The 15,299-nt window shown below is 39.6% G+C and overlaps 1 protein-coding gene across 3 annotated transcripts in view; it reads right to left on the bottom strand.

Annotated features, from left to right (window-relative positions):
- Positions 1–4,050: 4,050 nt before the first annotated feature.
- The window catches only part of FOCAD (focadhesin), a 112,730-nt gene continuing 101,481 nt past the window's right edge, over positions 4,051–15,299 (bottom strand). For all 3 annotated transcript variants that reach the window (XM_054397472.1, XM_054397474.1, XM_054397473.1), the window contains 8 exons: positions 13,509–13,624; positions 12,128–12,388; positions 11,422–11,511; positions 9,693–9,870; positions 8,016–8,113; positions 6,972–7,223; positions 5,784–5,859; positions 4,051–4,271 (listed from right to left, as the gene is read on the bottom strand). In XM_054397472.1, the coding sequence (XP_054253447.1) occupies positions 4,198–4,271; positions 5,784–5,859; positions 6,972–7,223; positions 8,016–8,113; positions 9,693–9,870; positions 11,422–11,511; positions 12,128–12,388; positions 13,509–13,624 (1,145 nt within the window). In that variant the 3' untranslated portion in view covers positions 4,051–4,197. The remainder of the gene's footprint in view (positions 4,272–5,783; positions 5,860–6,971; positions 7,224–8,015; positions 8,114–9,692; positions 9,871–11,421; positions 11,512–12,127; positions 12,389–13,508; positions 13,625–15,299) is intronic.

The raw sequence follows: 15,299 nt of genomic DNA, 5'->3' as shown, positions 1-15,299 counted from the left end.
ATACTAAATGATCTTTACAGTCCTTTCCCCTTCCAAGCCAGATTATGCTGCAATTAACCCAGTGGACTGTACAGGCAAAACTGGGTAAATAAATGCTCCAAGGCTGGCAGGGGCTTTTCTGATGTTTTATCCACATTGAAATCTAAATTTAAGTGGGGAGGGGGGAAGGGTGGAGGAAAGTGAGGCTACTTTTTTGAACTTGACCTAACACTGGTAGAAGAAAGAAAGGCTAAATAAGAAAATAATATTATTTAAAAGTGAAAATGAACATTATCACAATATGGAGAGACTTTTGCCTGTATGATTTTCTAAACCATGCAGCCTAAAAAGCAACATAAGGAAAGAGTGAAGCTGGCTTCAATTTACTAATTTGTTATGAAAGATCACCTACTATCATTTTTATTTAATTAATATACGTGACAGAAAATGCCTGCAGGCTATTGTGACCACTGGAGTATTTGCAAATCATAAGCAACAAGGTTATGCATACAATAGTACAGGACTGTATCCCATAGGAGGGACCTCATGCTGGAGCGAAGGAACAAGTAGCAGAGACGAAGGTTTGTGAACTGACCATGTATGTAATGCCCATTCCCTACCCACCCTGTACAACTTGGGGAGAGAGGAGGTAAAAGGGTCAAGAATGAAGAAGTGAAGTTAACCCTGCGAAAAAGGAAGGGGTGAAGAAAAGGTTTTTTGGTTTGATATTTTTTTTCCCTTACCATCATACTCTACTTTTAATGGACAATAAATTATTTTTCCCCAAGTTGAGTCTTATTTTGTGATAGTAAATGATCTCAGTCTTTATCTTGACCCACATGCTCGCTCATCCCATCTTCTCAAGCATGTGGAGAGGAGCAGCTGAATGGTCATCTGGCAGTCAGCCAAGGTCAAACCTGTCAGATATTCATATTAAGCCATGTTTATTGTTTCATGTTAAAAAATAAAATTCAGGATGTGATGCTTCACCTTTGCATGGATTCTTACAGCTTTCACCAAATAACAGCATGATTCTATACAAGTCACTATGGAGGACCCCCAAACCTAAACTCAAAGAAAAAGGCATTAAATTAATAAACGAAGACTTCCTCACCTCCTTCTTATGCAGAGGTAAATTGGGGCATGCAGCTGGGAGAGACGAGGTATCAGCCTTCCATGTGTGACCACAGCAGGCCATTGAAACTTCAGCTTCAATGTCTTACTTCAGTTTCTGAGAAAGCTCAGAATCAGCCAGGCAAAAAGGTGCTTTAAAAGTTCAGAGATTCACTTCCAGAAGTCATAAAACTTATTTTCCACCCATGAAGAGCTCTCTTTTCAGAAAAGCTCTTTTCCGAAAAGAGCTCCCTATTCAGCCAAGCTGACCTGTCCTGCTTGCTTGACTTTCAGCAAAATGACATTGCCTGCTCCTGTGCTTCTAAAAAATGGTTCTTAAAAACCAAACAGCTCTTACAATCTGTTAGCCCTGAAAAGCAGAATCCCAGGGAACAGTAGTTTAGGGAGCTACTATTTGCTCTCTTGAAATCCAACATAGCAACTCTGCTGACCTTTTTCCTCACTACACCAAAAAAATTGAATGCAACCATTTCAACATCCCTGTGGTCAAGACAGCCACCTGCCATCTCCTCGATTCCTCTTCAAATGTAGGAAGGGCATCCTTCCCAGTTGGTTCACTGAGTATCTGTGACAAAAAATGGTCTTCAACAGATTTCTGGCAGTTCCCAGACTTGCTTATCACTGTGGTTTGCTGTTCTTCATTGACAGCGTCTCAATACAGTTCAGTTCAGCCATTCATCTGCTGTTCCACTATGCAAAATGAATCTCTGGTATTACGCAGAGATTCCATTTAGGAGAAGTCAAATTTTCAAGTGAATAAAAATGCTAATACTCATGCAAACTCAGATGAGTAAAGGTGTAAGTTAGTTTGCCCCATCACACTAGAAATATGTAAGAAAAAGTATATTTCTATCTGTTTTATAATTAATACTTCCCAGCTGTGGTATCTTCAAACATCACTGTAACTTATTTACAAAGTATATTTACAGGTTCTATTCGGTTGTGGGTATTACATTCCACACATAAAGACAGTTAAATGCTTTCAACACAGATCTAATATTTCCAATACACTGATTCAAACTGGAAATACAGGTGCTGTGATCTGCAGTTTCCTACAAATGGGATCCTGTGGCAGATTAGCTGAGTACTCATGACTTGCTCCTCTGTCCAGTGTCTTCCCAGATGCTGTGGCTATAATTTGAGCAATCCTTGGTTTGGAGAGAAGGCTAGGGGGCCTCTCTTTTGTGTACTCTGTTGCTGGGCTGTAGCCTCTCCTGGGATTCAATTCTCTTGGAGCTTGTCCCCTTTTTGCCTTGGTCCATGTGCAAGGCCTGGGTGTAGTTGTTGCCTGTTAGGACAAGCTCTTCAGCTGCTACTCAAGCAGCATTTGGCTCTTCTCTCTTCAGGGTAAGAACAAGGCACAGGTGTAGCTAGTCTGCTAGAACAAGCCCTTCAGCTGCTATTCCAGCAGCATTTGGCTCTTGCTGCTTCCTGGATGAGAACAAGGCAAGTTGCCTGACTTCTTGGCTGGTTTAAATACTGTCCCAAGACAATTAATGCCCTTTGGTAATACAGAAACCTGACAACTGGACTTGCAGGATAGGGCATATCCAAATATGGTTGGGGCACACACAGTTCACAGCTGTGTTACAATGTTAGTCACATGTGCTATACATTTGCCTTGACCATCTGGACCCCAGGAACTGTCTATGTAAGCACATTTGCAGGTGCTTAGCCCATTGTCTGGGCTAGAGCATGTTTTGGGGTTTGACCCTTCAGGACAAAATAACACTATTAAAGTGTGATAATTTGGCTTTGCTAGCAGATACTTACAAGGGCACACAGATGAAGTGTTGTGCACTGAGATACCGACTCAGTGACAACTGCTTTCAGTGAGTCTTTCTGTACACTCCCCTTCAGACTGTCTTCTCAGTATACAGCTGCATACACAGCAGGAAATGACCATTATTATACATTCTTCAGAAATACAAGTAAGTATTGTGTTAAGCCTCCACACACTTAATTGCTGAAGAAATGTCTAATCACTGTGGGAAGCTCACTACCTTTCTACAGATCTTGTTAGGTGAGAAAATTCCATAAACAAGTCAGAGAAGAATTTCTTCTTTAGAGGAAATATTATCAGTCCTGAAACTAAGAATGAATGCAGTGCAGTGTGGAGCCTAGATGTAAGGCAATAGCATACCATGCAGGCTCGACAAAGTCAACAGTGCTCTCACTAGTACTGCTTTAGAAGACATTAGAGACCAGTGTCCAAACAATTTTGTTCAGCTGATTCTTGTCTAGTGAGGAGGACTGCTAAATAAAAGCCCTTTTAAGCTCTGTCTTAGCAAGATTGCAAAATGGAGAAATTCTCTATTACTTCAGAAAGAGAAGAGCATTAATTAAGGAAAGTGGCAGGGGCTAGTCTATTGAAGATGGCAAAGATGAAAAAGAGTGGCTGTGTTGTCCCTTTTGCCTAGAAGCAGAGAACAACTCATGTGCAAAGGAAGGTAAAGGAGACAAGAACAGTTACAACTGGAAAGAAACCAGCAGCCATTAGGATTGCTGGCTTACTTCAATGATCTTGATAAAGATGCTGAAAAACTGCCAAGCACACCACCCCTTTCAGAAACACTGCTCACATTACATATCTACAATGTGTTGGCACTACCGGGCAACTAAAAAAGGATTATCAGTTAAAGAACAGTCACTCAGAAGTTTGCTACACTATAATATACTTTAGGAATAGGTTACATCCAAACAGATTTTACAAGGTTTTTTTTCAACCCATTCCTACAAGGCTTCCATGAGTTAAAGGAATATCCCACGCCAGCTTTTGAGGCTTCCAGGTGTCACTGAAACAGCTCAACTGGAACAACTGAATGTGTATTTCTCACTCAGACACAGCACAGCTCAAACCATGCTAGGTAATTTATTAAAGAACACCACCCCATCAGTGAAAAACAAAACAGTGTATTTCACCTTATGGGTCTTCAGAAGGAGGAAAAGGGATTTAGAAGGGAAAAAAATAATCAAAGTGTCTTCTGATGGGAAACCTCTTTGAAATTGGTCTTGATGCTCGAGTAGTACTATTATGCTTCCAAGTATGAAGATGTTCTTCACTATGTAAGATACAGCATGCAGCTACCACCCATAAGCTCTAGTCCACACTGCTTTCTTCTTGAACTCTGCAAGAGATCTCAAGGCCAGAAGTGTAACTGTGAAGACAAGGACAAAGAACATCAATCTGCGCAGTCCAGACCAGAAAGGATGTGAAAGTATTCTCCCTAGTCATTTTACTAACACAGGTTTAGCTACAGTTGTCCTTCTACTGACTCTTTTCATAACTTTCTCACGTCCTAGCCTAAGCTTCTGATGCTACTTCTGTTGTTTACAAGATACACTAGTGTCCACATCCCCCTGAAATGTGTTGTCATCTTAGGCCTTTCATCTACTTTATAATGTGTCTCCTACTGAAATCATATCATCTCATCTGCCAATTAGACTATCATTTTGGAGCAGTAGATAGATAAACCAACACTGCAGAAAATTTGAATTCAACGAGCAATGATGCAAGAGGAGAGCTAAGAGGCACTTGGAAGGACAGAACCACAAAGTAAAATGACTGAAGTCCTTTGTGTCTGACCAGAAATGTAATTCACTTGAACTATGTTGTAGTGTGGTGGGCTGAAATTCCCCTGCCACAATAACAACTCCAGCAAAATCCACATTGACATTGTAGTCATCCAGAAAAAAGTTTCATATTCTAATACTTAAAGTGGAAAAAAAAAAAATGGAAAGCCGCAGCAAAACAATGACTCATCTCAATCAGGCCATACTGGGAATATATTGTGCATATAAGAATCCTCTGGTATACAGAGGAGACTCTGCAAAAACCCATAGCATTGTTTCTGGTGAAGATTAGCAGGCAAAGCAGGGAATTTAAAAATTTACTAGAGAGTGCTAACAACTGCAGCCCCTCAAAACAAAGCTAATTATCCTAGTAATTAAAAAAATTATTACTGGCTTTAAAGAAGCCCTGATTATATCCAACAAATCAGGTGATCCAAAGAAGGTACCTTGTGCTTATGTAAAGAAGGACCAGCATGCTCAATTCACTTATTTCTGGTGTCCTTGTAAAATGACTTGCACAGGTTGTGTTAACAACCTTGTATCTCTAGGTGAGCAACAGGGTACATCCTAATGCCACAGGTGATCACTTTAATTCAAAATATCATGCACTTCCCCTCTTTCTTTTCACACAACTTTTCATCAACCCTTGCTCCTTTATCTTTTCTTGTCAGACTGCTCTACTACTCTGTCACTGCCTGTCCCCTATCCTGTCCCCACAGCTCAGTCTTCAGTTGCACCTAAACGAGTTGTACGATTTCCATTCGAGTACTGGAGGGTTTTCAAATAGTATGCTGCATTTTACTTTTAAGGGTAACTTCAAAAGCAATTGACAGATCTAAAACTGAAACACACTTGTAGGACCAGATACACTTTCAGGTCCTGTGGATGTTCACTGGTACGTTGTAATCATCAATAGATGAGACAGCAAATACAAGATGGTGCTACAGACAAGAACGTTAACTGTGAAGGTTTCCTTAAAGACAAAATACATTTCTGCTACATGTGCTAATAGTATAAATTAATCTCACTCCTCTTAATAACTGGAATCTGATCTGCACTGATAGCTAGGGAAAAACAAGGACTCAAAAATATCCTACCTTGCAGCAGCCTCATGGATGATTCTGATAATGCTTCCTTAGGACTTTCCAACATACTGATCAGCCAATCAATGAACTAATGATTGAAATATAAAGGAAAATACTAATTAAATCAGCCTCTATCAGAACACCACAAATTCTTTTCAGTTTGACAAGTAACACGGATATATGGCCACTCAAACTCTGCTGAAACTATCCAAATGCCCTACAGTACAACTCACTCTCGATGCAACTTCTCCCACAGCTGGACCTGAAACTCACTTTGCTCCTTCTCATTAACTCAGCAACAATTCTTATGAAGAAGGCACAGTAACCAGTTTCTCTCTCTTGCTTGTTCATACATTCACCCTATCAATACAATCCTTTCTTATTGATCTCTTGTTCAAACGTTTTACTGCAAACCCTTCAGAACTCTTACTACCTTTGTAGTAAAAGAGAACTGTTACTACCTTTGTAGTAAGAGAGGCCTCTTTTGACCTTTGGCACTTTTCATGGTTTTCTGACAGTACAGGCTGCCTGGAATACAATGTGGCATTTCAAACTTATCAAGACAATTTTCAGGGCCTATTCTCAAATCCCTCCTTAAGGCCTAGTTGGGCACACATTTGTGTATTAACAGCCCACTTCTGCTTTGCTCTCACATTCTGAATACAGACTTGAGTAGTGACTCTGAGCAGAGGAGTGTACAAGGTACTGGTTTGTACAAACCAGCTATTAATCTACAGCTTTATAACAGTATTTCCACATATCTCAACCACAAGCATTCTCCTGTAGCCTTGCCAAGTTAGGTACAATTTTCCATACTTATTTTCAACCTATGCTTAAAAATAAATGACACACAACATAAAACAGCAAAGATCTTGGAATGCCCTAAATCACCACTGTGGTGATGTCTAATGGCAGACTTATTACCAGTCAACTCTCCTTTCCCAGCTGTATCCTCTTAGGAGTTTGACCCTCAATGGTGGAATGTTTTTTGATCTTTGCAACTCATGTTATACTTGAGAAACTGCAGTCTTTTAAGACAAATCATGTCTGATTGCAAGGAAAGGAAAACAAGACCACAAGTCAGATGCAACAGATAAAGAGGAAATAACTGCTCCAACTAAAATACACTCTACATAAGACTACTAGAGAGAAGGTGATTTCTAACTCTTGGAAAATTATTACCATGACATGCAATTTTACCTTCTGTGTTTGTTCTTTCCAAGGGTCTTTAGCCAGCAAAAGGGAAATGCTGTTTGGAAGGAGGGTGAGAGTCTCTTGCACAGCAAACTTGTCAGTGGGGTGCTTGCCAATGTGTTCTTCAGATAATTCCAGTAATGCTGTTTGGTGCTTCCCCAGTGACCAGTTAGCTCGGAGGCCAAGCAGTAATGGTCCACCATGGTCAGCCCAGGCCACCACAGAAGCTGCAAAGAGCCACAGCAGAAAATCTATGCACTAAACAGGAAAAAGGCAAAAAAGCACTTCAAAATTAGTAATATAAAAGGAAAAAAAAATGAATATAAAATATCACCAAACAAAAAATCCAGATGGTGGTTTGCTCTTCAAAACAACCACCTGAAAATTCAGCTAACATTCAGAACGCCAGAACTAACAAGTTCTTAATATTCTCTTACATTTTTATGCAGCTTCAGCCTTTTTCCCAGACACCAAATCAAACCATAACATCTGCAGAAAGAAAAGTAAAACTGCACTCTTCTAAAATAATCTTTTGTGGTTAAGGGTGATCCACATTTCACTTAAAACGAGGAAATTACTTCTTTACAGCAGGCTGACAGTTGAGGGAAACTAAATTGTCACTCTTGTGGTGCTGTAGATGATTGGGAAATACTGCAGCAATGTTACAAGTGCTTTTCTGACCTAAACAGCAGTTTATTTTATGTCCTCAATCAGAAGACTTCAACAGCTGAAGAGATGTAAAAATGAACAATGTAATTCCCTACAACTATCCTGTCCAAGGCCTCTTAGAAACAGCAGCTGCACAGCTTGGACCAGCCTAGACAGTTCTACTGGTGAAATAAATTTTTTCCATTAATTGTTGTAAATTGTAAACTTGAAGCAATGATCTCCATTAGTTGCTCTTCATTTCTATCATAATTTAAATGTTATGACTATTGTAAAGGAAGAGTTTTAAATACGTGCAAGTTCACAAAAGAATAATTTCTCCTGGAAGTAAGATGACAATCTTATTAAACACAGTTGCTGCAACTTTTTTTCCATAGCATGTACCTCTTTAAGACTGATGTGTTGTGAGGGTGTTGACTTGTATGCCAAATTTCTTATGTAGCCCATCAAGTCTAGCAGCCAGTTCATTCTTTTCAGCACGCCTAGAAGAACATCAACTCACATGAAAACACAACATCTTTGCTTATTATGCAGGCAACACACTCAAAAGCAATCACAAGAAAAAGGAATGCTACATGATAATTCTTTCACATAATGGCAGCCTACAGATCTCACTAGCCCCATCTGCATATACGACTGCCACAGAATCCTAAAGCCTCCCTCAAGTTTTTGCCCCAGTACTTCATCTAACAGTGTGGATTGGGCAAGAATGTGGAGGGTGGTGTAAAAATGCTCCTACAGTGCAAAGAGGATCGGTAAAATAGTCAAGCATGCAAATCAACTCAACCCTCAACCCAAGAAGGGAATCTATTTTATTAATTCAGATTCTGCTGTCCAAAATCCACTCTACTGCCTAAAAGTAACAATCACCTTGTGGTAGTTTTAGACTATGCCTTTAAAATTTTTCACAGATCTTGAGCAGAAAGTAGTAAAAAAATAAATAAATCACTATTGGGTGTAAAAAGGAAAATAACAATTATTCTAAACTGCTTCATTGGAGGGATATCTCCCATAAGGTTTGGTTCCCAAAAACAATTCCTCTCTTCTCACTTCGGCCTGGGAGATAATAACTTGCTTCTGCTTGACCTTGGCTGCGTTGTTTTGTCTGGTATTAACTTTCTCTGCTTCTCTCTCTTCCCTTGTGTACATGGGGGTAAGGGAGAGGCAAGGAGGGAGAAGCCATTACAGCTTCCTTGGTCTTTTGGCCAGGTGGGTCCTAGTGCTGTTTGGTAATTGTAAATACCTGTAAATATTTTAAATACTGTGTATTTGTACATATTCATTGCATTTCATTGCAGATTGTAGCTTGGCTTGTAAATACAGCTTTCGTTTGCTTCCAGTTGAGCTGGTCTGGCAAAGATAACGTTGGGGAGGAATTTTCAACCCACCACTTTACCTTTGAGACCACGTCACTTCACACACTACTATTTCCTCGTACTTTTTACACGTGTCCTTTTTCATATTGCCTTCTCTTTTGCCCAGAGGAGCCCCACTTCAGTCATTCAAAACTCACTACTATTTGAACGTCTTCAACCACAGCTGGCATCTAAGGTGTCTACCAATATAATGCTTTGAATTCGCTCTGTCAACACAAGCGGCCAAAGATCCCTCTGTCACGACAATGAGGAGGCCTCATTCTTACCTCCCTCTGTTCTAGTTTCTTCCTCCTTTATCTTCCCGTGTGATTCTGCTACTCCTCTTGCATCAGCTCCAGTGCTTTATCAGACACTTAGGACTGAGGTAGTCCAACTCATAAACCCACTTAATAACTACCTGCTATGATTATGAAGAGGTGGAAGGACAATTTGTTTCCTGTGTTAAGCCACTGCAAATTGTTCAGAAAAGCAAACTATCTCATGGGAACATGCCTTACCTACTGCGTCACACACCAGTCAGATTACAGAATAACAGAATGTTAGGGGTTGGAAGGGACCTCAAAAGGTCATCTAGTCCAATCCCCCTGCCAGAGCAGGATCATCTGTACCAGATCATACAGGAACGCATCCAGTGGGGTTTGAGTGTCTGTTGATTTTGTTGTTAGTACTTCACGTCTGACCGTACCTGTGTTTTCATGGCTCACAATACGAGCATGATATAAACCATTCAAGAGCATCCATAAAATATGTTCCTTCTGATGATATCCTGCAACAGCATCAATCACAGCACCAAATTTCATCAGAGGCAGTCTGCCTTGAGAAATTAAATACACTTCTGTGAAGACGGCCTTCTCTATATTGCTCTGCAAATGTGATTAGAAAATATGTTGAATCAAAATGTATCTTTCCTGGAAGAACACACAGCATTCCTCTTAAAAAAAGAAGGAATTCTCTACTTAATAGACTCACTTTTCTGCAAGACAAATTATGTAACAGAAAAATGTACATATTCACAGAATCACAGAATCAACCAGGTTGGAAGAGACCTCCAAGATCATCAAATCCAACAGATCACCTAACACTAACTAATCAACTAGACTATGACAGTAAATGCCTCATCCAGTCTCCTCTTAAACACCTCCAAGGACTCTGACCCCACCACCTCCCTGGGCAGCCCATTCCAATGGGCAATCGCTCTTTCTGTGAAGAACATCTTTCTAAGACCAAGTCTAAACTTGCCCCTACAAAGCCTGAGACTGTGTCCTCTTGTTCTGTTGCTGGTTGCCTGGGAGAAGACACTTGGGAGAAGAGAACCCCACCTGGTTACAACCACCCTTCAGGTAGTTGTAGACAGCAGTAAGGTCTCCCCTGAGTCTCCTCTTCTCCAGGCTGAACAACCCCAGCTCCCTTATTTCATACATTTCTAAACAGTACAGCAAAGCACAGCTCAGAACAGCCAACTGTTTTCATACTGCTTTGCATTTTACATTCCTCTTTACACTGAAATAAGTCAATTTGACAGCTCTGGAGACTCAAGTCTTTTTGGGAGACAGATTCAATGCATTAACAAACAGGGCTTTCTAAAATGGCATTTTCCAGCATGGTAATGAGAACGCAAAGATATAAAGACATGATAGTTCATTTTCCTTAGTCTATTTAAATGCTTGAATCTCTACTGAATCTGCCAGTAAACAGAACAAGGTGGGTTTATGCCATGGATGCCTGTTTATAACAACCTGATCTGAACCCACCAAGCACTTCCACACAGGTCTCTTCCTTAACATTTTAGTTGCCAAGATTTCCACTTCTAACTGATTGCACCAGTCAGCTAGAAGCTGAAAGCACTTCTATTCCATTGTCACCTTTAGCCATCTTGGCCACCAGGAAACATTCTGAGTGTGCATGCAGACACAGTCCAATTACTTTACATTTTTTGCAGAAGCAAGAATCCAAAAGTTCAAGCACAGCTAGTCACCAAGGTGCATTTACAGCCCATTTCTAGCAGGTTTTGATAACTAAAGAGGACTATGGTTTGCTATCAGCATCATTGGTCTGGGATTCAGAAGATGTAAAACCATTTCTGTTCTGCTAACATTGCCCTGCTTGAACTTGATCAAGTTACTTCAGACTCTCCAGTTCAACGTTCCCAAGTCAACCAGTCACCTTGAGAAAGTTTTGAATATGGGCTCTTATCACCTGTGCTTCTCTGTGCTTTCTGCAGATCAGAGCCAGAACACTTTTACTTTCATAGCAGATAAAACTTTCAGTGCTCCCAATCAGCTGAAACACAGACTAGTGACAAGAAAAATACTAAGATGTGCTTGTTATACATGATTTTGGTGATAAATGAAAAAAAAACCAAAATAAAACAAAAATCAACAAATAAACAAACTAGGAGTGTATAGCATCATTACCTGAGAGATCTGGACAATGCGATCAATCTCTGAATCTGCCATTTCTGAGATACATTTTGCTACATCGATATACATCTCCAGCTTGCCTCTCTAGAAACAGAAAAGTAAATGCATGTTTAGATGTACACTTTCTGGTTTATTCATCATTAAAACTGGTGAGTTCAGGAACGTTGTTAATGGTCATGCTGAATATTTAACCTAGTCTCTATTCTACTTCAGAAAGCAGAATATTTATTTATTCTACTTCAGAAATTCTGTATTTGCTGGGGACTTCAATGTATTTAATTATTAAGGAATAATACTATCTGAAAATTTTTGAAGCATTTATTTTTAATGGAAAAATATCCTTCAGTAGATGTATTTTTCTTTAAATCACTGCGAGATGCTGCATACTCTGTGCAGAAAAATACCAACACTGCTCCGCTTCTGTCTCAGTAACATTTATTTCAGTACTAATACTGTATTTTCCCATTATCAAATTATTTATAAGGGGAAAAGTGTATATTACAATGGTATCAGAATTTATTCATACTCCAAAAAGTTTCTGAACATTAACTAAAATTATGCAAGCATCTTCTCTAGTATCCCTAAAAATTCTGTATCTACTTCATGTTTCAAACCTGATGGGTCAACGCAAAAAGATGGGACTTACCATCACTAAAAATACCTATTTACAATGTCCATACGTCTCATACTTACTCCTTACCTGAACCTCATTTGGTAGAAGCTCAAATATTTTCTCCACAGCCTGGCACAGAAAGCTCCAGCAGTACTGGGCAGGGTTTGGAAGTTTCATTGCCTGCATAAGGCCCTGTAAAACACACTGGCAAATTTCTGGATTTTGTGTGCGGTTTTTAACTTCAAACTGTTGTATCAGAAACACCTCTGTAAAAGACTGTAATTTGTCTTCCGTAACATGTTTCATCCACAGGGGCAGGGACATGAACAGGTATTGCCGGGCTTTCACCTGCAAAGTGAAAATTTTTGCTTGGTTTCAGACTCTAGCTCTTCACTGACCTTCAACTATTTTTATAAAGAATGAAATTAAGTGGTTTAAACACAGCTTTAAAAAGCACTCAATGAGAAGGCATAAATACAACTCAGTTGCTCTTCCGTCTTTTGATGAATAGCTTGAATTTAAAAACGTATTTCCAACATGTAAGTATTCTATTTTCCATAAAACCTGAAAAATTATCTTTCAACAGATCATGGGTCAGTTACGGTTTCTCTACATAGTGCCCACTGCATTCCTAATTAAAGCATTCAGATTGATTAGACAGCCAAAGACAGAAGTATGGTATGCCTAGTACCATTAATATTGCTAACTAATGAGGAAGGATGAATTCCTTGACAGAATCCAAAGCTTACACACTCAAGTGGTTGAGCTCAAGTCTCCACTGCCACAAAGTGTTTGTGTATCTGTGAACAATAATTAATTAAAAACTACAAGGCAAAAACATCTGTTGAAGAACTGGACGAGATCACAGAAACCCATAATGAATTTTCTGAGAGTTGTCTTGACCCTGCTCCTCAACTTGTATGACAGAACAGCATAGTTGAGTCACTGTGGGACTCTGCAGCACATGGTACCTCCGTCAAAACTGCCCTGTAGTGGAAGGTAAGCCCAAACTTGATTACATCACAGGTTATTCTATTGGCTGTCTACAGAATTAAGTCAAGGTTTAAGTAGTAATGCATTTTACTAGATCAAAAGATGTTGCTGGAAGAAACAGGCAAGCTTTGGGACTTTTTTCTAAAACCACCAGCTGATGTAATGAAAGATAATTTCCCTCCCTACATGACATGCCTTCTTACATCTCTAAGTTATCAAAGCTGTATCATGAAACAAGATAGAGGAAGAAAATTCTTAACCATACTAAGTAAAACCAGTAGAGCAGATCTTAAATTTGCCTTGAATTTCAAGGCTCCAGAATAGCCTGTCTCTCACAATGAATATTTGCTAAACACCATTTCTGCAGAATTCTGAGCCTGGTAATCCTTTTCTCATTAGACATTCTCAGCAGCACCACCAAAGAATCTTTCAGAAAAGAGGTGCTGAGGTCCCACAAGTTTTCTGATATACATACACTGAGACTGTAGACAAGGGGAGGCACCACCCACATTCCCAAAAGCATTGCTGCATTTTGAGATGACTGGGCCTGTGTCACAGCAAGCTGAAGGCAGAGATGCTTTACCTCATCACCTAAAGCAGAAGAAAAACAGAATTTATGAAGAAATTATTTTTACTTTAATTTATTCTCAACTCATATAATAAAGGAGGTCTACTGTTCTACTAGAGCAATATATTAAAATTTGCTTTTCTAGACATGCTGCTTAGAGCTTTTCACAAATATATGTTAGCAAGACATTTGTGGAGGTCCATTTCAATTCACTCGAATAAATACACAAGAACGGCAAAGAAAAGTAAGAATTAAAAATCTTCTCGAGACAAAGAGAACAAAATGTACAGGACTACTTGTTAAATGCAGGAGTAACCAGCATTTGTTCACTTTTCTACTCTTCTATGTATCTCATATTCATAAAATATGTTAGAGAACAGAATTAAGTCACCATTACTGCTGTGCGTGCGTGCTTGCTTGTAGCATTTTCCAGGTTAAAATGTGGAAGATCTCACTGTGTCTAGAGGTTATGATAGTTATGGAATCTTTACTGATATCTGTTTGAAACTCTTAATGACTGGTACAGCCTGTTTTTTGGCAACTAATCATAAATATGTTGAAGATATACTTTGAGCAACAGCTTTTGTATAGTTCATGACTGCTGCAGCAACATAAGGACAGTGTTAGCATTATTCTAGCATTTGACTCATTAGATGGAATATACATTACTGTTAAATGTCAGAACTTGGAAAGAGTGAAATTGTAACAAAATACTTTGGTAATCAATTAAAAAATTCTCTCACTAGCTTGGACACAGATTATGATTTGTCTATGGCTGTTCATTTCAGAGCACTGAGTAATGAACAGGTACTACTTTATTCACATTATATGGTTTCTGCTCAGCAATAACTGCAACAAGCCTTGTAAGACAAGAAAGCAATCTACTGTCTTCAATCACAGTAGAATTTGTGAAAAACTTAGGGTTCATGAACACAGTCATGAATTCTCAGACATGAGTAACAGTGACCTAGAGAATCAGAGAAGTAAGCATATAGTCTTATTTTCACAAAAATATTCATTCCCATCAGCAAGCCCCTCAGCCTCCATGTAGTAACCCACATGATCAGGGTCACTGGGAACAGGTCTCTGCCCAATGGAACAAATGCAAACGGAGCAAGTGTGCTACTTTAAGCAGCACACTGCCTACAGTGCACTTGCTGAATAGGTATGAGGCTGTGCAGGAGGAACAGGTTGTCAGTAAGGACAAGGACTCAAAAAGGTCAGAAGCTGCACCAAAGACAGGTTGCCTCAGGCCAGCCATCAAAACTGATCCTGAAAAGAAACCTTGAAGGGTCATTGTTATAGGAAACTCCCTACTGAAGGGAGCAGAGGGCCCAATATGCAGACCAAACCCACTTCATAGAGAGGTCTGCTGCCTCCCTGGTGCCCAGGTAAGGGACTTTGTAGGTAAAGTTCCCAACCTTGTGAGTCCTTCAGACTACTACCCACTTCTGGTCTTTCAAGTGGGTAGTGATGATGTAACAATGAGAGGCTCACAATCAATTAAAAGAGACTTAGGGCAACTGCTAAAGGGATCAGGAGCTCAAGTTGTGTTCTCCTCTATCCCTCTAACATCAGTGATGGACAAGGGAATATATGGGAAGAGCCAAAAGGTCAATTCATGGCTCCAGGGCTGGTGTCATCGACAGGGCAAATTTGTATTCTACAATCACAGCTTGGTTTACAAGGCACCAGAGC

This window comes from Indicator indicator, chromosome Z (genome assembly GCF_027791375.1).
Source record: "Indicator indicator isolate 239-I01 chromosome Z, UM_Iind_1.1, whole genome shotgun sequence".
In the NCBI taxonomy this organism is placed as follows: Eukaryota; Metazoa; Chordata; class Aves; order Piciformes; family Indicatoridae; genus Indicator; species Indicator indicator.
This window is presented reverse-complemented; position numbering and strand designations above follow the sequence as displayed.